The sequence below is a fragment of the Sarcophilus harrisii genome, chromosome 2, assembly GCF_902635505.1.
Source record: "Sarcophilus harrisii chromosome 2, mSarHar1.11, whole genome shotgun sequence".
NCBI classification, from domain to species: domain Eukaryota; kingdom Metazoa; phylum Chordata; class Mammalia; order Dasyuromorphia; family Dasyuridae; genus Sarcophilus; species Sarcophilus harrisii.
The window spans coordinates 213636456-213664271 of record NC_045427.1 but is presented as its reverse complement, the minus strand read 5'-3'; the positions used below and the strand labels follow the sequence as shown (position 1 = coordinate 213664271).

At 37.5% G+C, this 27816-nt stretch overlaps 1 protein-coding gene across 6 annotated transcripts; it reads left to right on the top strand.

The window, feature by feature from the left end:
- The first annotated feature begins 120 nt into the window (after positions 1-120).
- Positions 121-27816, top strand: ZNF512 (zinc finger protein 512). 6 transcript variants are annotated; one of them, XM_031951338.1, is made up of 14 exons: positions 121-221; positions 988-1046; positions 13055-13236; positions 13857-13952; positions 14246-14329; positions 15103-15227; positions 15621-15707; positions 16254-16352; positions 16979-17146; positions 17711-17905; positions 19668-19769; positions 22616-22678; positions 23938-24036; positions 25722-27816. In XM_031951338.1, the coding sequence occupies exons 1-14, from the start codon at positions 192-194 to the stop codon at positions 26037-26039; spliced, it is 1707 nt and encodes a 568-aa protein (XP_031807198.1). In that variant the 5' UTR covers positions 121-191; the 3' UTR covers positions 26040-27816. The 6 variants fall into 6 exon arrangements, with proteins under 6 accessions (XP_031807198.1, XP_031807197.1, XP_031807202.1 ...); XM_031951337.1 differs by having other exon boundaries at positions 13052-13236; XM_031951341.1 differs by lacking the exon at positions 121-221 and adding an exon at positions 6534-6652 and having other exon boundaries at positions 996-1046.

Below are 27816 nucleotides of genomic sequence, written 5' to 3'. Positions count from 1 at the left end.
AAGAACAATTTAAAATTCTTAAGAACGCTACATTTAAAAAAAAGGGGGGGGGGGGGACGCGTCGTCACGTGACACCCCAGCTTCCGGTGCGCGGACGGAGAGGGGAACGGACGTGACGTTACCTCCTTTCCGCTCCAGAGCCTTTGGGTCGCGCCGTGATGACGTTTTTGAAGTAAAGGCTGGAGGGGGCGATGCCTTCCGGACGCTCTGCGGTAGCTGCTGTGAGTAGTCTGGTTTGGGGGGCCCCCTTTTCCGGAGCCCTGGATCCCGAGTCCGTTCCCACTGACATTCCGGCTCCCCGCGTCTGTTTTTCAAGGCAGTTCGGGCCGGGGCCGGGGCGGGGTTGGGGGAAGATAACGAGTTTCGGCCGCTCCAGGTTCTTGGTCCCCAGGCCGGAGCCTCTTTAGTGAGCAGCGCCGCCCCCTCATCTTCCTCTTGCTACTGCTCAGTCCGCCCGGGCCCCGCCGCCGGGCCCCGCCGCCGGCGGCCTTCCTCCCCCCACCCCCACCCCCCGCACTCTGGTTCCGAGGTGGGCGTAGAAACGGTGGGTCTGGCGCAGTTAGCGGGGCCTCGTGCTGGCGCCGGCCCGGGAGGGCGTTTTGCTCACCTGGCTGAGGCTGGAGCGACGCGGCCTCAGCCCTGTGTGCTGAGGAGGAGATTTTCCTAGGAAAGCGCGGTTTCCTTTGTGAGCAGAGAGTTTCCCCTTCACGGGGGCAGGTTCTATTCCGAGAACGCTGGGCAGTTAGCTACTTAAGAGCTCATCGGCACAGGAACCTCTTGGCGGAAAAACTCCCCCGAGTATGCCCCCGGACCGCTGTTCCGCAGCTTAGAGTTGTGTGGGGGCTCTAAGTGCGGCGAGATCACGGAGCCTGTCGGCGCCAGCAAGGGACGTGGAGTTACCGCTTACTGTTGTGAGGCTGCCGTTCGGTCCCCCTCACAGTGCTGCCTCTCCGTACAGTAGTAACTTCCGTGTTTGTGATTTGCTAGGCCCCCGGACCCACACACTTCAGGCAGCAGAAGAACAAGAGGAGTGTGGAAGCCGAGAAGTAAGTGAGGTTTCCTGGAATTGGTGTAATTTTGCGATACAGCAGGATCTCAAGCTTAGACCTTGAAAACAAATTAGCCTGCGGGGGAAAAAAAAAGGATTACAATAAAAGTTGAAAACATGATCCACATCGTATTTGTGCTGTATTTCTTCAGGCTTTCTTGATGCTCACTGCTATCAGATACTTTGTCACTTAAGACCCTGATGAAAATGATTTGGACGGATAATTTTTTCCGTTTTATAAATGTTGCTGTGTGCTGAGATTTACACACTTCCTTCAAGAGGTAGCTTTTGCCCTTTACAAATTTTTGTTTAGAAGGAATGACATGGACGGTCTTACACAATAGTTTTCTTTCGAGACTTTTATCTTTGAATTGAAAGAGAGGGATTGAAAAGGAAGCACCCATTTCTGGTCACCCGGGAGACCAGAAAGGATTTGGAGAGGTAGTTATTTTCTGAGTGAAATCAGAGGCTTACAGTGAACAATAGTCAGTCATGACCATAATGCATTAAGTGGCTGCTGCATTGAAAGTCAGTTATTTTGCTTTTGTTCGATTATGGCTTCTATGTTACTTGGGCAAGGAAGTTTGGAATTAATTATATTTAAACATAGTTTTATGTGTGCTTCATAGAGTATAAAGGCAGAGCAGAAATTTGCCTTAAGTAAGTAAGCAAAGTAAGTTTCAAAAACAAAAATCAGAGACTCTCTTCTTTGGTCTTTTGGTAGCTGTTTTACCAAAAGATGTTCCATTAAGAAATTGTTAGCACCATTTGGCTTTGAAAGGTCCCCCAATGTTATCTTAGAAGGGTTGGGTTTATATTAAAACTTCCTGTGTTTTACAATACTATACCTACCACCAGAATTGAATTAATCTTTGGGATTTTTGTTTCACTATTGAGTTCAAGGTATGAAGAAGTTCAGTCTATGTATTAATTAGTAAGAGCTGTGAACTAATTTACCCAAGAAAAGTCATGTAGGACTTAGAAATTTGAGGTGAAAAGAAAGTACTGATAAGCTGGAGACTTTTCAAAAAAGAGAGAAACCAAGATGGGGATCAAGATCATGCTAATTAGTTGAAGGAACTAGGGATGTTTAGTTTAGAGAAGACTTGGCAAGGGTGAGGACATAGAATATTGTTTCCAAATAAGTCAGGGTCTGTTACGTCGAAGCAGAATTAGTCTTGTTCTGCCTGGCGTCAAAGGGCTGAACCAAGTCTCATGTAGGTGGTGTTGCCCGAGATGGATCTTGAAGAACATTAGAGGTTACAAGAAATAGAAAGGAGAAAACATTCCAAGCATGAAGAATAGCTTGTGCAAAGGTACTAAGTTAGGAGATTCTGTTACGTAGTGTGTGTGAGAGGAAGTAACCTGACATGAGTCTAGAAAAATATGCTGTAGCTAGATTATAAAATGTTTTAAATTCCAAAGAGTTTGTTTTATCCTAGTGAAAATAGGGAATCCACTAAAAGCTTGATTAGGAAAATGGTGTGGTTAGACCTAGCTTCAGGACTATCTGTTCAGCAGTTATGTGAAGCATAGTTTGAAGTGAGTATGGATGCAGGGAGACCAATTGGGCATTTGGAATAGGGCAGACAAGAGATTTATAAAGAATTGAACTAGGGAAGTAGGCAAGTACAAAATAGGGAATAGTTGTGATTTGCTAGGCCCCCGGACCCATACACTTCAGGCAGCAGAAGAACAAGAGGAGTGTAGAAGCCGAGAAGTAAGCAAGATTTCCTGGAATTGGTGTAATTTTGTGATACAGCAGGATATCAAGCTTAGACCTTGAAAACAAATTAGCCCGTGGAAAACAATGGATTACAATAAAAGATGAAAACATGATTCACATTGTATTTGTTGACAATAGAATTGACAAGATTTGGTAACTTGGTGGGTATCAGTGTTAAGGTAAAAGGAAGCGTAGAGAATGATCATAAACTGTGCCCAAAGGGGTATAGAATTGTATATACCCTTTGATCCAGCAATGTCACTTTTCTGGGTCTGTATACCAAAGAGATCATAAAAAAGGGGAAAGGACCCACATGTACAAAAATGTTTGTAGTGGCAAGGAACTGGAAATTGAATGGATGCCCACCAGTTGGGCTGAATAAGTTATGGTATATAAATGTTATGGTGTATGTTATATGAGAAATGATGAGCAGGTTGATGTCAGAAAAAACTGGAAAGACTTCCATGAACTGATGCTGAGTGAAGTGATCAGAACCAACAGAACACTGTACATAGTATCAACAAGATTATGTGTTGATTAATTGTGATAGACTTGGCTCTTAGCTATGGGGTGATTCAAAACAATTCTTATGGAAAATGCCATCAGCATCCAGAAGGAGAACTATGGAGATTGAATATAGAATGAAGCATAGTATTTTCACTTTTTTTTTTTTTTTTTGGTAGGTTTGTTTGCTTTTTCTTTCTCATGTAAAAGATACTGAGAAGTAAGATACTTGATGTAAAAGATGTTAAAAGGGTTGAAACATCAAAATTTAATAATGTAGGATGAGAGAAAGTGAAGAACCAAGAATGATTCCTAGGTTGTGAACCTGGGTTACGAGAAAAATAGTGGTGCCATTCTTTCTATATGACTGAAAGTGTGTCCCTTTTTCTAGATTATACATAAACAACCTCTTATGATTTGATGTAGCCCAGGATTCTCTTTAGTCCTATCTCTTAATTTTTCCCTTAAATTGTCACTGAACAGTGCTGGTCAACAGTAATAGGGATGTTAGGAGATTTAGTAGGTTTTAAAAAAAAAAAAGATGAATTTCATTTTAGGTTTGTTGAATTTGAGATGCGTATGGAACATCCAAAGGGAGATGATGTTTAGCAAGCAGTTGGAGATGTGGCCCTATAGTTTAGGAGAGAAATAAGGTCTAGATAAGTAAATTATGAAGCCAGCTGCCAAAAATTGATAGTTGTAATCAAGGGAACTGATGAGGTCCCTGAGAATAGAAGTATAGAACAGGAGTTCTTCGCCTGAAATCCACAGAAGTACAAGATAGAATAGATTTTAGAGGTGTTTAAGCTTGGAAGGGAAAAAAAAAATAGATCTTTATATCAATTTAATTGACTTCTTTTGTATTCCCATTTATTCTATACATTTAAAGCATTTTGAGAAGTGATACATAGGGTTCATACTGTAGAGTGGATCCATAAAGGTTAAGAATTTCTTGTATAGAGAAAAAGAAGATGCAGGATAGAAATTGGGTATACCTGTTAAGTATACTTCCTATCTTTTCAGTCTTTCCTTTTCCATTCTTTTAGCAATATATACTTTGGAAACAGTTTCATACTCTGCTTTTGGTACTTTTAAAATTTTAATTTATTTTTTAAAACAATTCTGTTTTCATATCTGTTTTTTACTAAGAAGATGATAGATAAGATTGACCTTCCCGATATTTACAGACTCAGTCTCAGTCTTCAGTGGCTGAACTTAGGGATCTGTTGACATGATCAGAGAATCTCAGTTTCATAAAGTTAATACAAATGAAAGAACTGGGAATAGGTGATTGGGTTCAACTTTCCTGGTTGCTGTTCTCTAAAGAACATATGCTTTTTGCTTAAGAGGCTTAAAAGCATGTAGACAAAAGCTTTGTGAGTAACAGAACTTTATGAAAATAGATTTGAATGAAAATATAAGGCATCATTGTCATCAATGAATTTAGTGCTTTGAGGTTTTTTGAATTTAGTTTTTTATTATTAAAAAAAGATCAATATCCTTTAATTGTCTTCATTTCCAAATATATCCCTTGCTGAGAGCCATTCCTTATTTAAAAAAAAAAAAAAAAGGCAGTTGTCGAGCAAAACTAACTAATCTGTTAACCAAAGCCAACAGTATGTGTAATATTCCACATTCGAGTCTCTCACCTCTGTAAAGAGGAGCAAATGAATTCTCATTGGGTCATAATTTTTTTTACTTAATAGTGTTATTTTTTTCCAGTTACATGTAAAGATAGTGTTCAGCATTCATTTTTGTAATATTTTGAGTTGCAGGGGTTTTCTCCCCCTCCCTTAACTCTTCCCTCCCTAAGATAGCAAGCAATCTTATCTAGGTTATACATTTTAAACATATTTCCATATTTAGTTATGTTGTGAAAGAAAAATCAGAACAAAACTACCACAAGAAAGAAAAAAAATAGTGAAAATCTTATGCTTCAATTTATATACAGTCCCTTTCTGGATGAACCCCAAATCTATTGGGATTGTCTTGAATCACTGTATTGTTGAGAAAAGCTAAGTCAGCCATCATTGATGGTACACAATCTTTCTATTGCTGTGTGTATAGTATTCTCCTGGTTCTGCTCACTTCACTCAGCATTAGCTTATGCAAGTTTTTCCAGGTTTTTCTGAAATCAGCCTGCTCATCATTGCTTATAGAACTATATTACATTACATTACATTCATATACCACAACTTATTCAGCCATTCTCCAGTTGATGGACATCTACTCAATTTCCAGTTTCTTGATACCACAGAAAGGGCTGTGCATTTTTGCACATGTGGATCTTTTTTCCCTCTTTTATGAGGTATGCATGGTTTGATAGTCCTTTGGGCATGATTCCAAATTATTCTCCAGAATGGCTGGATCACAACTCTAGCAACAATGCAGTAGAGTCCCAGTTTTTCCACATCTCCTCCAACATTTCTTTTCCCATCATCTTAACCAATCTGATAGGGGGGAGGTGGTACTTTAAAGTTGTTTTAATTTGCATTTCTCTAATGAATAGTGATTAGAGCATTTTTTTTTTCATGACTATAGATGGCTTTAATTTCTTCATCTGAAAATTATCTATTTCCTTTGTGAGTCATAATTTTTCAAATACTATTTCCTCCCTTCTTCCCGAATCAAGAAACATTGCTGCACCAAGTCATTCTCAAAGATAGGATCGATCATTGTAATTGATATTTAACTTTGATTTTGTGTTGTTGTGTGTATTTGTCTTGGTTCAGTTTGCTTCATTTTGTATCAGTAAATATATGTCTTATCATGCTTCTTTGTATTTTTAATATTTGTGATTTCTCACAAGGCAATTATATTTCATTTCATTCCTGTGCAACAGTTTGTTTAGCTATTCCCTAATCAGTGGGCATCTTATATTGTTTCTAATTCTTCCTACCAGAGAAATTTCTTGCTACAAATATTTGGTTTGGCTTTCCCTTCAGCCTCCAATCTTTTACCTCTTTGGAACATATGCCTAACAATGGGCTCTTTGGGTCAGAACTGCATGGACATTTTAATCACTTTCTTAAGCATAATAACAGCTTAATTATTTCTAAGAGTTGTACAAGTGTTTCTTCTTATTTATAGTCTTTGCACCTCTTTGAGAAGAGGTCTATAACTACTGTCCCCATTGTAGAGATAGGGAAATAGAGGTTGTGGGTAAATAATTTTCCCCAGTTTACTGAGTTCCTGAGTAGGATTTGAATGAACCCTGAGGGCTTTCTGACTCCTAGACCAACGCTATCCCTTTAGGCTACCTGGTTGCTTTGAGAGTCTTAAAAGGAGGTGAAAATGAATAAAGCTGGAGGAAAATTCCTTGAATTGTATGCCAAGAACAGAGGGAATTCCGTGGAAGACACTTTAAATTACAGGTATGAATGTTAAAGGTTATCTGACTTCAGATGAGAAAGGAAAGAGTTTTAGAAGGCATCTAAATTGGTAAGTGCAAGCCTCTGTAATGTACACTATGCTATGGTGTAGTAGAAAACCTGCTAAAGTTAATCTTAGGGAGCTTTGGTTTCCATTCAGCTTCCATGGATATTCAAGTTATTTAACCTCTTTAGTCCACAGTTTCCATTTGTGTGATGGGAGTATAACAATTAGACTCCTTACAGGTTAGATATGGGTATAAATGTTATTGTGTGTTGCTGCTTAGTAATTTTTCACTTGTGTCCAACTCTGTTGCCCCTTTTTGGGTTTTCTTGGCAAAAATATTGGCAGGCAAGCCATTTCCTTCTCCAGTTCATTTTACAGATGAGGAACTTGAGGCAAACAAGGTTAGGTGACCTGCCTAGGGTCAACCAGCTAGTAAATGTCTGAGGCATCTTCCTGATTCCATTCTATCTACTGGGCCACCTAGCTATCCCAAATATTTTATTAGTAGTAGCATAAAATATTTTATTATTATCATTAGCATTAGTTAAAAGAGGCCTGATTGATATTTTAGCCTGGCACTCTCACTTACTTAGCAGCAGGAAATTGAAACTCCAGGGACATTAAATAACTTGTCCCAAATTAAACAGTGGCAGAGTTGGGAGAGTGAGGCAGATTTCCTCATTGTCAGTACTTTTTCTCCTGCAACATGTCTGTTTTGGGGGGAAGGTTTTAATGCTCTAATTGGCCAGCTACTAAAGCCTCTATATTGTGTTTGTTGCATCTACCAGGAATGGGAATAGGAAACTACAAAGGTAAATCAGACTTGTCACCCACTCCCAGAAAACTTATAATTTAATAGGAGTAATAATTGTATCTTTTCTTAAAAGGAATATGAAATACCATAAATAAACTAATAGCTGGGGTAGTTTAGGGAAGACTTCACAATGTCAGTAGCATTTGAGCTGGGTTGAAGGATTAATAGAATGTAAATGGAAGGAAAAGCTAGCATGTTATAAGTCTGGGTATAGTTCATGCTAAGCTGTAGTCAGGAAAGAGAGAAGAGAAGGGTTTAATCAGAAAACTGACAAAAGGAAAACAACATCTTGATCTTGGCCTTGAATAAAACTGCTAAGATAAAATATTGCATGTGATATTTTCCTTTCTCTCTGAATTCTTGTCCCTTTAACCATCTGTTACTCTCATCTTTTTCCTAAATTCCTTCATCCCCTTACTCTATCGGAGTCCAGTATCTTCTGTTGTATTTGCTCAATGAATCTTAGTTTTATCAAAGGGTAAATAATTGCTCGCTTCTCTCTTAACCCTCCCAGAGATTTTTGCTAATGAAAACAAATTAACTGCTACAGAGCTAGGGGTTCAGATACATCTTGGAGGAGTCAGAACAAAAATATTTCATCATGTTTAATTTGGGGCTTTCTTTTAAATCATATCCACTAAGTCAGAAATCCTCAAATTTTGTGCAGGTGGAAAGGCAGCAGCAACATAGGAGAGGAGGAATATCCCTCATGGTTTATAACCACTTTTAAGCAGATGGAAGGAAGCAGCATGGAAAAAGGCCAAATAGAAAGCTTTTCGGAGATATTAAGATCAAGAGGCAGCTAGGTGGCGCAGTGGATAGAACACCAGCCTTGAAGTCAGAAGGACCTGATTTCAAATCTGGCCTCAGACATTTAACACTTCCTTGCTGTGTGACCCTGGGCAAGTCACTTAACCCTAGTTGCCTAAAGAAAGCCAAAAGAAAGAAAAACATTGAATCAGTAAGCTCTGGGAACCAAGATATTTGCATCTCCCTTCTCAGAGGATTTCTATGGCTTGAATTTTTAGATAGCCTTTGACTGACAGACATTCCTGGCTTTAGTTTGGGGAGCAAAACCAGAACATATACTTGAGTCCTGGAGTGTTTGTTTTATAACACATTATTACTTTTCTTTCTGTTACGAGAATTGTCCACAAAGTCTTATTTTACTTCTTTCTCACAGTATGGAGGTGGCCCTGGATTCTAGGTTCTACTAAATTGGAAAGACTTGGAAGGACAGTCTGAGCAGTAACAATTTGTTTTCCCAGGACTGAAGAAACTATTAGATTAGCCACTTGGTAATGGATTCTTTGATCATGGCAACTCATGCAACAAACTCTTAAAAGTAAAATATCATTTAGTCCTGTGACTCTCTTCCCCTTCTTGTGATGGTGGCAGATGAGTGGAAAAGGGAGCACAGGATATTAAGAATCATTTTTTAGACTCTATAAACATTAATGTAATTCTTGATAATGTAATGTAAATAAAACAATAATATAAATGATAATGTAAATGTCCTGAATGACTAAGTAGATATTATTGGTGGAAGTGAAAATTATGTCATTTTTGACATTTTCATTATACATAAGATCAGAAGCTACAAAAAGTTACAAGTGAATGAAAGAATGATTCACAAGTTGTTCTTGCATAGACAAAAGGAGCATATTTTTTTAATCAGTGTCCAGAAGGAACAAGATACATTTCCTGGGATGTACTTGGGCTTCTTGTCTAATAATGTTCAAAATATATCTTTGCAAAAAACTATTTTGAAGATAATTACACTTTTATGTTACTGCAGTGTTTTGAGTATGAGGAGGTAAAGCATTTCTATGAAGGACTTAATAATCTCTAAATTAATAATAATAACAATAATAGCACTTACCCATGTTAGGCATTGTACAGAATCTTTACAGAAATCTCATTTAATTCTTACAATCACCTTGAGAAGTTGGAACTATTATTATCATCCCTGTTTATATCTGAGGAAACTGAGGCAAACAGATTAGTAACTACTGGCTCATGTGTCTATTTTTTCATCTCTGTAGAATCTTTGTGAGAATAATTGGTAAACTCATCGAGAGGTTATCCTTGATGGAAGCATGCGAAGGAAACAGGATGATTTTTGTCAATTATTCATAGCAAACCACATCTTCAGTCACACAGCTGATTGAAAGGAGCAAGTTAACAACTGCTGATTATTTGGTGATGATTAAAAGCATTTATGATTTTTTGATAGCAAATTGCCCCTTAATGTCTTTTTCCCTAAAAAGGTTTCTTAAATATATGTTAAGATTCTTTAGAAGCGGTAAAAATGGAGATAACTTTCTTAAACCCTCTGATTATTAGTTTCAAATGTTTTATAAAATGAGACACATTTACCTTTGTAGATGTTTAGTGCACAGTTCAAATTGAAGAGGAATTCCCTAACAGTGTCCTTTAAATGCTTCTTTTGGTGGTATTGCATGCTCAATTCATTGATCTCCTCCTTTCTCTGTTTTATTTATGTATCTATTTAGAGATATAAAATTTCCCTTAAGAACTGCTTTGGCTGCATCCTGTAGGTTTTGGTATGTTATCTCATTGTCATTTTTTGGATGAAATTATGGATTAAGTGATTTGTTGTTTGACCCACGCATTCTTTAGAATTATATTATTTCATTTCCAACAGGTTTTTAGTCTATCTTTCCCTGGCCCTTTATAGAATATAATTTTATTGCATTGTGGTCTGAAAAGAAAGCGTTTTCTATTTCTGCCTTTTTGAATTTGATTGTGAGGTTTTTATGCCCTAATACATGGTCAATTTGTGTAGGTGCCATGTACTGCCAAGAAAAAGGTATATTCCTTTTTGTCCTTATTCTGTTTTCTCCAGAGATCCATCATATCTAAGTTTTCTAAGATCCTATTAACCTCCCTAGTTTGTAGTTTATTTTGTCTGATTCTGAGAGGGGGAGGTTGAGGTCCCCCACTAGAATAATTTTACTGTCCATTTCTTTCTATAACTGGCTTAAAATCTTCTCTAGGAATTTTCCTACTCTATCACTTAGTACATACACATTTAGTATTGTTACTACATTATTTATGGTGCCCTTTATCAAAATGCACTTTCCCTCCTTATCTCTCTTAAGATTTATTTTTACTTTTGCTTATCTGAGATCAGACCCTGCTTTTTTTATTTTAGTCAAAGCATAATAAATTCTCTTCCAGCCTTTTACCTTTATTCTCTATATGTCTCTTGTGTCAAATGTATTTCTTGTAAATGACATATTGTAGGATTTTGTTTTTTAATCCATTCTATGCTTCTGTTTTATGGAAGAGTTCATCCCATTCACATTCACAGTTATGATTACATCTCTGTCTTTCCCTGCATCCTATTTTCTCTCTGTACATACTTTTGTTTTCTTTTCCCCCCTGTCCTTAGTCTTAATGTTTTATTTTACCCACTCCATACAATACTTTATTTCCTATCACCCCTATCCCTTTTCTTACCTTTTTCCCTAGTGTTTCTGCCCTCCCTTCTATCCTGTCCCTCCCTTTTCTTTTCCTCTTTTTCCTCCTACTTTATAGGATTAGATACATGTCTATACCCAACTGAATGATTTAAGATATTCCTTCTTAAAGCCAGAACTCTTGAGATCAAACTAAGGATAATGCTCATCCTCCTCCCTTCTTTCCCTCAGTTGTAATAAGTCTTTTGCACCTCTTCATGTGAACTAATAGTCCCATTGTACCTCCCCTTACCTCTTCTTCCTACCCCTTAATGTCTTTTTTCTCTGATGTCATCACATCAGAGTTCATTCACAGTCACACCCTCAGTCCATGTGAAGCTCACTTTGCAAGAGTTTTTGAAATTTTTGTCCTAGGGAAGTAAATAATTTAAATATATATATATATATATATATATATATATATATATATATATATATATATATTTCCACCCTGTTTACCTTTTTATGGTTCTCTTGAGTCCTGTATTTGTAGATTAAATTTTCTGTTTTTTTCAATAGAAATGATTTTTCAATTAGAAGTCTCTTCATTGAAGCTTCATCCCCTTCCCTGATAGATGGTGCTCATTCTTGCTGAGTAGTTAATTCTTAGTTGTAACCGTAGGTCAATTGCCTTTCTCAACATGGTATTCCAGCCTCTCTGATCCTTTATTGTAGAAGCTGCCAGATCCTGGGTAATCCTGGCTAATCCTGGCTGTTGCACCTTGATATTTGAATAGTTTTTGTCTGGCAGTTTGCAGTATTTTTCCTTTGAGATTATAGTTTTGGAGTTTCACATTCCATTGGTTGACATTTTACTTACTGTTATCAGTCCTGAAAATTAAAGAACCCCCTAAATTAGGATTAGATTCATAAGCACTCAGAAGAGGTCAGCCTAACTGCTCACACAGGAAAAGCCAAGTGGATGAAGTGTGTTTATTATTCTTCAGACTATTGCAATGTAGTTGGGAAGATGACCCATAGAACATGTATCTTGGATAGATGCTGCATGTGATTCATTCATGAACTGGGCCCAGAGTTTAACCAGAAGGAGAATAGGCTAGAATGTCTGTGGAAAATTATGTTGTGCTTTCAGTGACACTAAGCTCTTCAAGAAAACAAAGGATCGTATATTTAACATCAATTTCAGTGGTGCCATATATCTGGGTAATGAAACATCTGTTTCTGAGGAATTAAGTTTGCAGATCACTCAAAAGGTGATGAAGAAGTATGTGATAAATATCGATCAGTTAACATGCATTAAGTACTTACTCTGTGCGAAGCACTATGGTAAGCATTGAGGATACAAAGAAAGACAAAAAATACATTATGTAATGGAAGAGCCAATATGGAAACAACTATATAAAAACAGGATGTATATGGGGTAATTTGGAGATAATCTCAAGAGGGAAGTCACTAACAGAAGTTTATTCTATAGGAGTTTAGCTTAGTTTTAAAAGCCAGGAATGCCAGGAAATGGAGATGATGTAAGAGTTGCATGCAAAGGGGACAGCCAGTGAAAATTCAGCACAATAGGAGGAAGGTGTTCATAATGAGATCCCACATGCTTTTGAATATGATGATACAATTTGACAACTCGGGATCTAAGGAGAATTGGGACAGCTTAGGAACCATAAATTGCCTTCTCTTTGTTCTGTCACTTGTGGCTACTCCTCAATTTTTTCCTTACTCCTCTTGGATTCTGGATTCAAAGAATGAATTTTTTTCAATTTAGCTGGAGCTTAAAATAGCTTTCTATTCTATCCAGTTTACTTGACCTTCACCTAATCCCAGAAATTCCCATAGACATCAGTTGCTTGCCATTTCCCCCAATTATCTTATACCATAATTGTGATTGTATATCATTGAATCTCATTAATTTTGTTTTAAAGTTTATTTGATTGACTTGAAATATATTCCTTGATTCTCTGACTTCATAGAATCCTTTTGCTTTAGGAATATTCTCATTGTTTTTGTGTGTGTGTGTGTGTGTGTGTGTGTGTGTGTGTGTGTGTGTGTTTTATTAAATTAATTAAAAACAAAAAAAAATTAGAAACATTGCTCTTTGGCATGTACTTTTCTTTGTATTGTGTTACTAGCAGGACCCATTGTGCCACAGGGGATAGCAGTTTCCAGGGCACTTCATCTGGCCATGACTCCCAAAGTGAAGCATTCTCTGCCTCTTCCCGAAAGTTGGTGAATGGTGGTCGTACATCTATCCGAAAGCCGACTTATTGGTTGGAAATGAGAGGGATCAAAGCAACTTCTCATCCCCAAGGTGAAGGTATGAACTCTATATCCCTTGTAGGAATAATTCTTCCTTATTGGATAGGGAGTTGGCTTCTAGTTAATAAATGCAAATTCCTATAAAAAATTAAAAATGCCATGTATTTCTTAGGCATAACAAAATAATAGTAGGGCTTTATGTTACCTGAGATTGATAATATTTTGTTCTTCATGTCTACGAAACTTTTATTTTGGATATCTCAATTCCTATCAGAAAGATTTTGGTGCCAGGTTATGACCTCAGGGTACTATGATAATGATAAAACTTTCTACTCAGCAATCCTGATTCTCCTTAGTGCTTCAATGATTAGATTTAACTGGTGTCATCTCTGTTAGTTCTTTATCTTAGGGATTAACAAACTACTGTTTATGTTGACTTATAGCTGTGCCTGAGTAGCATTCTGTAACTTCTGTCCTTCTCTCAGATGTGAATGAAGGAAAGATAGGAATACAGTGGGTCTTCATATAAGAGTTAGATACATACATTTACCTAGAAATATATAAATGTCTTTGCGAAGTTTCTAGTTTTTGTGTTGACTACATGAAAATATAATGGATGTCTTCGTAGCAGATCTAGACTTCAGCTTCTAGCTGAGCTGCCATCTATTTTTTCCTTAGTTACAGGTGGAGTATCAGGCAAAGGGAAGAGGAAGACTAGTGGAGAAGAAGATGAAGATTATGAAGAATTTCCTCAGAAGAAGCAGAAACTTTCTGGTAAAAGAAATGGCATGTACCTTTCTTCAAAGGTTCATGCTAAATTTGCGTCCTCCAGAGATGAAAAGAAGCAGGCCTCAATACTGGTTTTCAAATCTTTGTTTAACCTCTAGCTCTTTGAAATTCTTCCATTCTAAGAAATGGAAAAACACCTTTGGATTACCTTACTATGTCTCTGGGTTCTTCAATGACTTCAAAGGGGGTCAGCTTTTTAGATGGATAAAAGGTTTTTGGTGTTAGACATAGCGGCTAACAAAATTGATATTTTGGATTTCAACTATTTCTCGCAATAGGAAAGAAACAGCGGCCTAGAGCTCAGCATGTCTCCAAAACCCAGAGCCGTTATATCCGGAAGGATCCACCAAGTTATCCAGCAGGTATGTATGTCCCTGGAAGCTTTTGGTAGTCTGAATAAATAAATGAATATTTATTATGCATTTACTATATGTAAAGTGTTGTGCTGAGTCCTGGGCATACAGATAGAATGATCTTATGATCCTTAGTGAGCTTAGTAATGCATATGCTTAATTTCATTTTCCCTGAAAAAAAATTTCATTTCTTTTTAATTTTGCCAAGGAATTTTTGACAAGAACTTTTTTCTTCAGGTTTTCTGTAATCATACAGGGGTTGTAGTACCTGCTGAAGCAGTTACCGGGGTTCATCTCCAAAGGGATTGTACCTCTAGACAGGGGGATAGGGTGGAAAAAAGATCAGTGGTCTGGGGAGCACTTTTATATATTACATGTGTCTCAATCTCTTCCTTCCCAGGATATTTGTAATGAGGCAGTTATTGAATTGCCATTCTTCCACTAAAGATCTCAATGCCTTATCTTGGTTTAGAAGTTGCCCAGTATTCTCAAAGGCTATGGCTCTGATATAGTCTACCAAACTGTTAAGAGCTATGAGTATGGGCCCAGTGATGAACCCTTCCAAAGATTAGTGGAGCTAAATTTGCAAAGGTTACCAAATCAACATAAGGCTGGCCACCGGATAGTTAAGATTTTCTGCTCTAGTAGAGATGAATCAATGCAAGGGGTACTCACATTGGTGAACAGAATGTGTCTTTGTGAAGTGTTGAAGTTACTTGTCAACATGATCCTCTGGAATAATTTTCATTGATCTGTGAAGTGATTTCTTCTTTCCTCTGCAGGCAGTGCGGAGGAGCAGTGGTATCTGGAGATCCTGGATAAAGGCAGAGTTTCTTGTCCAACCTGTCGGGCAGTAGTCAGAAAGACAGTAGAAGGTCTAAAGAAGCACATGGGAAACTGCAGACAGGTGAGAATGAGACTGAAATGGTTGCACTCATGTCCCTAGGCCTCTTGCTGTAAATATATTAGGCAATTCAGATAAGCTCAGCAAGCATTTATTAAACTCCTACCATGGAGCAAGCCAAGTGTGAAGCAATGGAGATAGAAAAACAGAATAGTCTCTGCCTTTAAGGAGCTTAAATTTCACGGGAAATACATATTAGTGAGCTGCTTTTTTCCTTGTCTCCAGCAGACAATATGTGAGTAATTTGGATTATGTGTACCTGGCATATGTTGATTAGAGGAATGGCATATATGCAGATTTAAGCAGATGTGGCATATGTGTTCCTCTAGTTCTCTTCTGAGCATTATTGCTAAATTTTATTTACTTACGGGACTGAGGAATTCTTTAATCTTTCAGGAGATGTATACCTGTCACCACTGTGGGAAGCAACTTCGGTCATTGGCAGGGATGAAGTACCATGTCATGGCAGACCATAATAATTTGGTAAGAAAGCTTCATTTGTTCTTCTGAGCCAGCGGAAAGCATGTGGTGTCTAGACATTTGTCTGGATTGGTGGGGGTGGTGGGTGGTGAGGATGAGTGGGGAGAGTCCCAAGGAAATATTTGAGGATGAGGCTTGGACAACAGCATGAGCTGATAGACTTTTAATTAGAGGGTGTTGAACTCTAAAATCTGAGATTGAATCTACAGCTAGTTCAACCAAAGTGGCTATGTTACTGTAAATTAACACACTCATGATGACTGGTCCAGGGTGAAGGCAGGGCTCAGAAATCATGTTCTCTGGCTAGAAGAATAAAGAAAAGTTTAGAGATTCAGACAACCTATAGCTCACATTGACCTATCTTCTTATCCTTATTTCTTTCCTTTAGGCACTTAATGCCTCACTCACCTCTCCCCCTTTTTCTTTTCCCTGACTAAAAAGGAAATTTTTTAAAGCCCTATATAAATGCAAGCTACCGTTGTTGTTTAGCTAATATTAATTAATATTTGCCCATTGTTTCATCTTCCTGTATTTTCTGTTGCTTTTCAGCCCATCCTGAAAGATGGGGGAGAGCTAGATGAGCCAAATGAACGAGAGCGTCTGCGAAAGGTCCTAAAAAGGATGGGAAAGCTCAAGTGCACACGGGAGGTATGAACCTTCTCTGGACTGAGGCCTCTTGATCCCTATGCTTCTTTGTCTGCCTGAGGACAATTTCTCTTGCCCTGAATTTTGAGGATACTACTCTCAAATCCTCCAAAATCACCTTCTCTTCCATCTCCCTTCCCCTCAAGGATAATTCCTGTTCCCTTTAGTTATCACAAGCTAAATAAAGTTGTTTCTTTTCTATCTCCTGCTCATTAGTATAACCCTTTATAAAAACAGCTTTTTTCTTTCAATTTCCTTCCTCCTCCAAAGTTTTTTCCCCACCCAAACTTCAGGGATGGCTTATTCTTATTGAATTGGATAGAGAGGATTTAAGCATAAGGTTCTTAGGAAGTCTGGACTGAAATTTTTGTATTTGTATTTTGATATTTGATTTGGGCTAGATCGCTACAGAGCTACAGTTTTTAGTCAGGACAGCAAATTCTCTTTTTACGTGTAGCCATTTTGTGGCTTAGGGTGGAAGTTGAGCTGGGATTAAGGAAGGATTGTGTTGGATGGAGATTGTTGGAAAGGCATGTTCTTGTAATGTCAGAAAAAAGGACTGAGGTTGTGGAATTTGGGGAATTGTGTCAAAGGGAATAAGATAAGATTTTAGACCTTCTCATGTTTAGAGTTGCTCTGGCAGCTTCACAAGCATCATGGGCTACTTGTATCACATCCGAAAATGTGGCAAAGAAGCTGCAGAGCTGGAGAAGATGACATTGAAGTGTCACCATTGTGGGAAGGCTTATGGCTCAAAAGCTGGACTTATGTATCACCTGCGGTCAGAACATGGACCTGTGAGTACTGCCTGCCAGATTCTGTGTAATAATTCTCTTTCTTTTTGACTCTGGCATGTTTTTGTTTTGTTTTGTTTTATTCTCCAAAATATTAGTAAATCTGAAAAGCCAGAACATAGAATATTTTTAATAAGTAGATATGGTCTTTTAGAGACTGAGAGAGATAATATTTGTAGATAGGCAAGTAGATATATAAGATATACCTACCTTACATATATATGTACACAAATACATCAGCCCTACCTTTGACCAATGCCATATTGGGAAGGACTTATGGTACTTTATTATTTGTAGACAGTGTTCCAGAGCCAATCAGAAAAGGCACCCTTCTACCACAATATATCTTGGTCTTTAGCCCAATATGTTTACTGACTTAAGAACCAACTCCTTTTTTTGCATTGCATTATAGACTGATTGGGTTAGTCCTTCTCAGCAATTAACAAACCAATAGCTACTGAGTTCTGTTATATGTTTATTTGGTATTGAGGATATTGTAATCTTTTTTTCTGTCTCCGACTGAGATTGCTTAATAGACCTGGTTTTCCCTGTGACTCCTACCTACAGATGCCCTTCTTTCCAGAGTCAGGCCGATCAGAGAGCTTAAGAGAGCTGAGTTTGGAGACTGGTACTGGGGGTCGTGTGCAGAGGCGTTCAGCTAAGGTGGCTGTATACTACTTGCAGGAGCTAGCCAATGCCGAACTGGCTAAAGAGTGGCCTAAGAAGAAGGTGCTTCAGGACTTGGTTCCTGATGACCGGAAGGTGAAGTTGAAATTCAAACTAATCTTGTGGAATGCTATGCTCACTATGGCAAAATGACTTCACTTTGGCAAGTCTTTGCCATACAATGCCAGTGAAAACATGTATCTCCATTCTGGGAATTAGCCTAGTTCTAGATATCTTAACTTGGAGTAAGTACTAGATAATAAATTTTGTACTTTCCCTTAGGAGTTCTTAACTATGGAGTAGTTCTAATAAAGCCATGAATGCCACTAATTGGATTTTTGCTTAGTGTTTGATCTGTTGTGTTACTTGTTTACTAGTTTTTTATATCTAGATATAGATATAAAAGGTTAGAGTATAGGAGCTAGATGGAATGTTTAGATCACCTAAGAAAGGAGCACCTAAGAAAAAGATCTATATAGGAGGCAAGGACAATATATAATAGAAGGAGGTGATTGTATGAATAAACGGTTTAAATAGAACTTAAATTTGTCCAGGTTTCTACTGAAGGAGAATGAAGAACCTTTAATGAAAGGGTCATACTTCAGAAGTTGAAACATACTTTTCCACTGATTTAAAAAAACAATAAAATTTCTTGACTTAATAGTGGCTAGGAATCTATTTCAAGTTATTGAATTGAAAATAAGTGCTATTTTAAAAACATAAGTTAAAATATTCAATTAATTTCTTATACTTGTTTCTGTTCTAATGAGGATAAAATATACATTTATGTCATTTCCTAATAACTTCCCTCAAAGGTCTTGTCTATCTTTAAATTGATGATTCTAGCATGATAAATGGTACTGTTACAAGCCGAGAATATATAATACACACATACACACACACACACACACACACACACACACACACACACACAAGAATACAGAAGTCTTTTCTAATGGAGGACTTCTTGAGAGCTCATCTTATGTGGTATATTTATTTTGATAGTACATATATCAAAAGTGCATAGGATTATAAATTTACTACTAGAAAGAAAAGCCCTTAGAAGTCATTTAGTTTGACCTTATTTTACAGAGGAGGAAACTGAGGTCTAGCGAGATTAATGAGGAAACCACCTTGGGGCAGCTAAGTGGCACAGTGAATAGAGCACCAGCTCTGAAGTCAGGAGGGACCTGAGTTCAAATCTGGCCTGACATTTAACACTGCCAATCTGTGTGACCCTGGACAAGTCATTTAACCCCAATTGCCTCAGCCAAAAAAAAAAAAAGGAATAAACCTTGTCCTTGATTTCAGGTTCAGTTTAGTTTTAGCAAATATTTGCCAAGTACTTACTATTTCAAAGTGTAGATGAGGCGTAGGGTTTAAATTCTTATTTAATAATTTTATAAATTCATTTTTATAAAAATCATCCTAAAACTTAGTCTTGTGAATATCAATTTCAAAACTACACTTGCCTAAAGAACTTGAGGATTTTCTCATATCAAGACACCTAGATCACATAGAAGGTAGAATGCTGGTTCAAATTAGGTTCAAATTTGGCTTTACTTACTAATGGTGTGATCCTGGATAAATCTCTTAATCTCTTTCACCTTTAGTTTCCTCATTTGTAAAATAGAAGTAATAAAGGAACTCCTACTTCCCAGGGTTGTGAAGATCAGATAACTGGATAAAAGTAAATTGCCTTGCATACTTTAAAGCACAGTATAAAACATTCTCATTATCATTCTTATTATTTTATGCAAGACTCTGGAATTTCCATATTTGTCAACATAAGGAACTTGGGGTAATATTAGGAGTATGTTAGGCAAGGTATGAATTTGTCTATGTTTTTGACTTGTAGTTGAAATATACTCGTCCTGGACTACCTACCTTCAGCCAGGAAGTACTCTACAAATGGAAATCAGAAATCAAGATGTATCATCGTGTTCATTGTCCTAACCAGGTGATTTATTCTTTCCCATTTATTTAGTTAGAATTTATTAATAGTCTACTGTATGCATAGTATTCTTGAGAGTACAGGAGAGCACACAAAAGAAACAGAAATCATAGTTGTTTTCTTTTCATTTCAAAATAACCTTATTTTTCTGTTTATCATGGTGAGAATTTGCCTTAAGCATTTCTAATCTCTTAGCTGCTTTGCAGTATATGTGATAGCAAGTAGCACCTTCATTGGATTTTTTAGGGAAAATTAGAAATCACAAAGTCTATGAACTCTGGTTATACTTTTTTTTTGGAATTATTATCTCCTTTTATTTATTTTTATTATATAGCTTTTTATTTACAAGATATATGCATGATTAATTTTTCAGCATTGATAATTGCAAAATCTTTTGTTCCAATTTTTCCCCTCCTTTCCCTTACCCCTTCCCCCAGATGGCAGATTGACCAACACATGTAAAATATGTTAAAGTATAAGTTATAATATATTATATATGTCTACATGTCCATACAGTTATTTTGCTGGGTTGTACTCTTAAAAAAAAATTTAGAAGAATAAATTCATTTAATATTTATTTCATCTGAATTCTTTGTTTTTCTTTTTGGTCATTGGTGCCAGGGAAAAGAAAATAATGGTGACTTATGGGTACTTTTGTAGTTGAATTTTACTATGCTCACCTCCTACTCAGTAGTGTGACATGGCAATTTGAAAAATGAACTTGACCTTAGATGTCATTAAAAACAAAGCATAGCAGGTGATTTCAGACATTTCCAATAGATTTGGAATGGAAGATGCCATCTGCCTCTAGAAAGAGGACTGTGGAAACAATGTGGATCAAAATATAGTATTTTCATCTTAGTTTGTTTGTTTGCTTAGTTTTTCTTGTGGTTTATTCCCTTTTGAGCTGATTTTTCTTGTACAACATGACAAATATGGAAATATGTTTAAAAAGGATTGTGCATGTTTAACCTATATCAAATTGTTTGCTGTCTTAGGGAGGGAGGAGATAAGGGAGAGGAGGAAAAAAATTTGAAATTCAAAATCTTTCAAAAATGAATTTTGGTAAATGTCTTTTGTGTGGATTTGGAAAAATAAAATACTTTGGGGGGGGGGAGACATAGTATCTTAGGATAGCAAATTATATAATATTCTTTCTATTATTACCCTATTCTTTGTCCTTACTATAAATTCCAGTCCTTTGATCCCTCGGTTCTCTTGCAGTTCATCTCCCCTGCACTTGTCATTCTCTCCATCTTGACCTCCTGATGAATTAATTCAACTCGATATTGTCTCCCTCTTCTTGAGCCCCACCAATTATACCTTGCCAAGCCTTAGCCTTGGATCATTCCCATCAATCACATCTTCACTCCTACATAGATGCTGGCAAGCAAAGGTGAAGAGAATCATTCAACTGTTTTTGACTAGGTCCACTACAATTTTATGTTACAAAAGCTCAGCTGACCTCTCCTTGCGGCTAGGCAATCCTTCTGTATCTGACTTTTCAACTTACCATCCCACCCTTCACAATGGATCTTCCAAACCTTCTCATCCTTCCTCAGACTTCTCATGGATCTCTTTTCCCCTACCCTTTTAGCTGAGAACTTTGTCTCATTTTATAGGAAAAAAAAATGCCTTGAACTCCCTCTTCTCCCTTCTTCATTTCATATCTAGTCACACTGCCCTCTTTGTTGTTCCTTCAATAGGAGCCTCATTTTTTGGCTTTGGACATTTTCTCTGGCTGATCCCCATGCCTGGAATGCTCTTCCTCCTCTGCTCCAACTACGACCTTCCTGGATTTTTTTTATCTTGCAACTAAAATCTTATCTTCTGTAGGAAGCTTTCCCTAACCTTCTTAATTTTAGTGCCTTCTCTCTGTTAATTATTCCCTGTTTATGCTGTATGCAGCTTGTCTGTATATTTTATTTACATGTTGACTACCTTGTTAGTTTATAAGCTCCGTTAGGGACAGGGACTGTCTTTTGCCTCCTTTTGTATCCTTGGTGGTAAAGGGACTAGAGACGATGTAAAAATAACTGACATGTATATAACCCTTTCAAGTTTGCAGACAGCTTTATGTACATTATGTCATTTGAGCCTCACAACAACTCTGTGAGGTAGGTACTATAAGTATTCCTCTTTAAAAATGAGGAAATTGAGACTCAGAGAAATGAAATGGTTTTCACATTGTTTTGTAACTTATAATATCAGAGATAGGGTTTGAATCTATGTCTTGCTAAATTCACAAAGCTGTTACTATGTACACTCTGCTATGTTGCCATTCACTATATCATATATATCACGTTGCTTTTGGGAAGTTGGATAGTAAGAATAAAAGGAGAGAGTACTTACCAAGACATAATGGCTCTGTTCAAGTATTTGAAGAGCTATAATATGGAAGGGCGTTTAAACTTGTTTCATTTAATCTCTGAGAGACTAGTGTTGAGAATTGGCTAGAATAGAATAGATTTACTTGAGAAGTAGTGAGTTCCCTATGTATCCCACACAATCAAAATCTGAATGCCTATTTGTCAGTGTTACATACTGATCTGAATAGAAATTCATCATCAGAATTAGGTTATACTAGGTGACTTGTGAATTCCTTTCCAAAGCTTGAGATTCTGTGATTCTTTGCTTTCTACTTCTCATCCCTTCTTTTTCCTAATTTTCTTTGTTGCTTATTTTGTATGTGAACATATTTTCTATCATTTCAGAACTCTTATGCTCGAGGTGCTGTTTATTAGTCTCCATGCTACTCTTTGCAATGTTGGACTGCCAATAACTTCATCAGGCTGTTGGGAAAGAATTTCTTTTTGAGTGCTATTAATTAAGTTTCCTCTTTTTTCCTGCAGGGCTGTGAATCTGTCTACAGTAGTGTGTCTGGTCTCAAGGCTCACCTGGGCACTTGCACATTGGTTTGTAACTTTATTTACTTATTTAATTTGTATTCTATTGCCCAAATACTTGTGTCTGAAATCATCTGTCATGGAACAAAATTCAGTTTAGTTAAACATTTGTTTATTGGTCATCCTGGTATCTTCAGTTCTTTCTTGTCTCAGGGCTTCAAGTGTGATTTGGGTTTGGGGGAAGATTAACTGTTGTCCAAGAAATCCCTAAAAAGTCTAGCCTAGCCACAAATCATCTCCATTTTGGAAAAATATGGAGGAGATCATATTAGTTCTAAGGCCAGTCCAGGGATCCAGTTTTGCTAGACTATGCTGAGCCCCAGACTGAAACTAAACTGAAACCTGACCTCTTTTCAGGATCAACTTATGTCCCATTCCAAATTGGAGAAGATTCCCTAAATTAGTCATAATTGTGTTGGTGGCTGGGATTAGGAGATAGAACAAGGTGCTAGGCTAACAATTATCCATCTCATTGAACTGTTTTCATATTTTGCCTATGTGTCCTACAACCAACAGCCATGCGTTGTATGGGTTGTATATTGAAAAGGTATTTCTTTCCAGACCATTCTGAAGCAGCTTCTCATGTAAAATGAGCATTATGGAAACTTGAAGTTTCAGGAAGAGAGAGAAATCTTAGTCCATAGTGGCACAAGAGTTAAGAGACCTCCAAGCAAGATCTGTCTAGAAGTGGTTAGAGGTTTTTCACTTTGGTCAAGTTGCAGAGAATCTCTACACTAAATGTTGTGGATGGTGCTCTTTGTGGGTACTCATAATAGCCAAAGAAATTATAGTGAATTTCAAGGTGAAGCTTTCCAACTGCCTTGTTATTTTAATGGAAAGAAGGAAAAATTTTCATTTCTAGAGTTGAGATTAGGGACCTGTAATAAGTATGACCCCTTTTGGAAAACAAGAATACTTTAAATATGAAAGTGGGAAGAAACCGAGAAACATAGGAACACTTAGAGGTTCTTATGGCAAAGACAAAGAACAAGGCTTATAGAAGGTAGGAGTAGGGTTTGATGGAGAACTGCTTTAAGGCATGTGTGTTCTTGGTGTTTTTGAAAGCAGAGCCAGTCCCTTGTCTTAAATCATTGCCATCATGCTTTACCCTTTTCTCTTTTGCTAAGGTCAACTCTCCCCTTACTTTTATTGATTGGGATTGATTCTTAAAACTGGTGCTAAGTTCATCGATTTACCTAGAAGCTACTGGTGTGTGTCTCTCTCTCTCTCTCTCTCTCTCTCTCTCTCTCTTTCTCTCTCTGAGATAGGGAGACTTTGTGGCTGGAAAATATAAGTGCCTCCTGTGTGAGAAGGAGTTTGTGTCAGAAAGTGGTGTCAAATATCACATCAACTCTGTCCATGCTGAGGTAAGTTTTATGTTACATATATAACTTTTGTGATTTGTGACGCCTGATGTTTGAAGCATCAGAATCTTTGTCCTCATTTGTGTGTTCAAAAGAGACACTAATGTTTTTGAATATGTTGTTATTAATTGCCTTTGTTTTTACATCACCTAAATTTCTTTCTATGTATCCCTACTTTTCCTTCTAACCAGAGATTCATTCCATATGTCAAAGAAAACTTTTTTAAGAAAAAAGAGGAAGAAGGAAAAAAATCAACAAAACCAATCAGTACATTGGAAAAAGACTGAAAATATTTGCAGACAGTTGCCAGACCTATAGATTGCCCATGTCTGCAAAGGAGTGGGTAGTGGTTTCTTGTTCTTTGTAATTTTGCGATTATTCACTTCCAGTTATTTTGTCATATTGCTTTTCATTTATATTGTTATAGTTATTATGTTTACTATTCTCTTGGCTCTGCTTGCTTCACTTAGCAACAAATGATTCTGGCTTTTCATGTTTTTTTGTGTATTTCATTACATTTCATTGTTTCTTATAGGAGAGCGGTGTTTATCACACTCATTTACTGCAGTTTTCTTTATCTGCTCCTCATTTGATGATCAGCTGCTTTATTTCCATTCTTTGCAACCACAAAACAAAAAAATGCTACTACAAATATTTTGGTGTGTATGGACACTCTATCAATGACCTTCTTGATATAATATGCCTCTCTTTGCACAGTCCCTACGACATTGACTATTATCTTTTGTTATCTTTGTCAGTTTGCTAGGTGTGGTGTGAGACTTCAGGTTTTGTTTTATTTTGTTTTGCTATTTTTCGTTTCTCTTCTTAATGGCTTGTATGGTTATAAATGGTGTGCAATTCTTTTGAGAACTTGTTTATTCATATCCTTTGACCAACTATCTATTGGGGAACGGCTTTTGGCCTTAAATATATTTCTAAGCTGCCTATATAACTTGGATACCAGATCCTTTTCTCAAAATTTGTTATAAATATTTTCCCCCCTTTCTTTTACTTCCCTTCTTATCCTAGAAGCATTCATTTTCTTTTTCCAGAAACTTTAATTTCATGTAATCAAAATGATCGTTTTTCTTTTGTAATTGCCTCTATCCCTTGTTTGGTTAAAAATAAACCTACCTATATCTATGATCTCTTTTAATTTTTTAATATTGTCTTTAATATTCTGATCACACATAAACATTTTTTATTTAATGACTTTGGAATTGGGGAAAATCCTAGAAATGAGAAATACAATTTCATTTTTGTCTAAAAACGTGAGAATTATTTTTAGCCATCTTCCCAAATCTGGTTAACTTACATCCTCCAAAGTCTTTTTTTAAGTGATTGTTTGCCTTGAGACCAACAAAACTATTTTGTATTTCTAGGTCAGGAACAATTCTTAGCAACTTAGTTTCTGTATAGAAAATTTAAACATCTATCTCCAACTTCCTCCATTTAGATTCATACTTTTTTTTGTTTACCATGTAGTAAGACAGTTTCTCTCCCACTCAACTTTTGTCTCCAGTCAATCTTTTCTAAGTTGTGACTCTCTTTAGATAATTGTGTTATCTTGCTCTTCCCTCCTGGTCTTGGCTTCTCCCAGTACCCATTTTCTCTGTGTTGCTGTGTCCCTCTTTCTATGTCCTACCTCCTTGTCTTGAACTAATGACCTTTTTTTTCTGAATCCCCAGGATTGGTTCATGGTGAACACCACGACCACCAAAAGCTTTGAGAAGTTGATGAAGATGCAGCATCAGCAGGAGGAGCAAAGGCGATGGCAGCAGCAGCACAAGAAGAGGATGTCTCCGAGGGCTGGTAGAAAACAGCGAGTGTCCGAGGCTGCGCCAAAGAAGAAAGAGTCAGGGCGACGGGGAGGGAAGGGTCTGGTGGGTTCAGCCTCTTGCGAGAATGCTGAAGGAGAAGAGCTAGAGCCAGAGCAAGTGCCCGTGCCAGTGTGTTTCCAGACAGTGAAGCTCTCAAAAACCAGCCATAAACGTGGAAGAAAATAACAGGCCAATGAGAGAGTGTTTCTGTGTGAAGGGATGAGGCCCTATTGGCCCAGGGGCCCTGGAACTGGGAGTCCTTTCAACTCCTTCCTTGTTAGTAATTTTCTCAGTCATTCCTACTCATCCCCTTCCTCTTTGAACTTCTGGACTCCCTCTGTCCAGAAGGCCATTTCTCCCACTCTTTTGCAGCCTTAAGTTCCACTATCATCTTTACCATGCGGGTGTCATCTTTCCTTCCACAAGAGTGGGAAACTCCTGACTGTTGGAGATTTCCTCCTTGAAGTGAAGTGGTCCTAGTTAGAATATTAATCGTTGAGGTTTGGGGTTTGGGATCAGGAAAATTTTTACTTGTCTTTCCTTCCCCAGCTCCTTTACCTGCTACTAAACCCCACCATCTAATCTGTAAAACAATCCAACATCTCTTCACCACATACAGTTTATGATATTATGCTTCATATATAACTAGTCTAGACGCCTCTGTTTGGGGCCAAGATCTGTCAGTCATTTCTTTCTGCTAGTCCAGTTGCCCCTTGTGGCGGCATGACCTCGGTAGGGCATGGTTAGATGTAGTAATCCAGTTGAATATGGACTCAGAGTGAGTCAGAAGACTGGTCTTGCACTTTGGGTATTATTGGGAGATGCTTCTTGTACTGAATTCATAGTCATGAAAGAATAGACCCAAGAGAAATACAGGAATAGCTGTAAAATGCATAGGGTAAAGCAAGCATTACTGTCCAGCCTGAGCTTTCCTAGTGTGTGTGGGATTATATCTGTCACTAAGATCAGCTCTTAAAAGCTTGTTCTACACTTCCTTAGTTTTAATTGTTAAGAGGTATCTCACTAGGTATACTTGGTGTCCTGCTGTCCTAGTGATGCCATGTGTGTCAGCAGATTAAATGCACATTCCCTTTCCTTGGGCTTCTGTTTAGCCACAATGAACTTTAGTAGCCATTTTCCACAGTCTAAACCCTTACCTCTCCCTCCAGTCATTGTGCTGCCTCTTCTCTGAATTCTCCTTGGGTTATTGCCCTCTTGCAGAGTGGTAACAATGAGAGGGCCTTATCTTGGGGGAGGGCCTTATCTTGGGGGAGTCCCTTTTGTTTTAGCATCCTGAGACTTCAGGATATAAGTAAGCACTTAGTCAGAGCTGGAAAAAATAAAAACAACAGACTCTCATCCTTATCCTCTTGCATACCCAGTCATCCCTATTAGGATGTTTATTTCTGAGACAGACTTTCTTTAGGGTTTCAAATATATCAGCTTCTCTTTATTCTTGGTCTCGCCACCTTCTTACTCCAAAATGCAGGTCCCATAAGCTTGTTCCCTTTGTCTCGTGCTAGTACATGAAGAACTGGATCCCTGTCCCTGACACATGTTGCAAATAGTGGCAAGTGGCAAGGATCATGTTCAGATTCTGGAAGACTGTAATTCTTTCAGTATGATGTTCTCAAAAAAAAAAAAAAAAAATTTGACAAAACAGGAGTTTGGAGAGATGATATGAAGCTCTGTTGGTTCATCTCAACTCAAAATAGCACCTCACAAGAAATCCTGTTTCTGATAAGTGGGTAGTAATACCTGGCCTTTTTACTGCCAGGAGCAGCAGATGAAAAGAAACTTCTATATTACTCTATTCTTTTTTGCACGACTATGCCCTGAAATCCAGGCTATACAGTGAATAGAGACTAAGAGGGGCAATGGGAGAATGATATATGCATCCTATAAAGTTACAATTTGGGATGTAGGTGATACCATTGAAGGAAATAAACGTCCCTTTACTAGA

Bases quoted from the DNA above. Each gene is read 5' to 3' on its own strand.
- ZNF512 (XM_031951337.1), top strand. From the start codon at position 192: ATGCCTTCCGGACGCTCTGCGGTAGCTGCT. The intron at 17,906-19,667 runs GTGAAGTTGAAA...TTTGACTTGTAG, and splicing joins TGGTTCCTGATGACCGGAAG to TTGAAATATACTCGTCCTGG. The intron at 24,037-25,721 runs GTAAGTTTTATG...CTGAATCCCCAG, and splicing joins TCAACTCTGTCCATGCTGAG to GATTGGTTCATGGTGAACAC.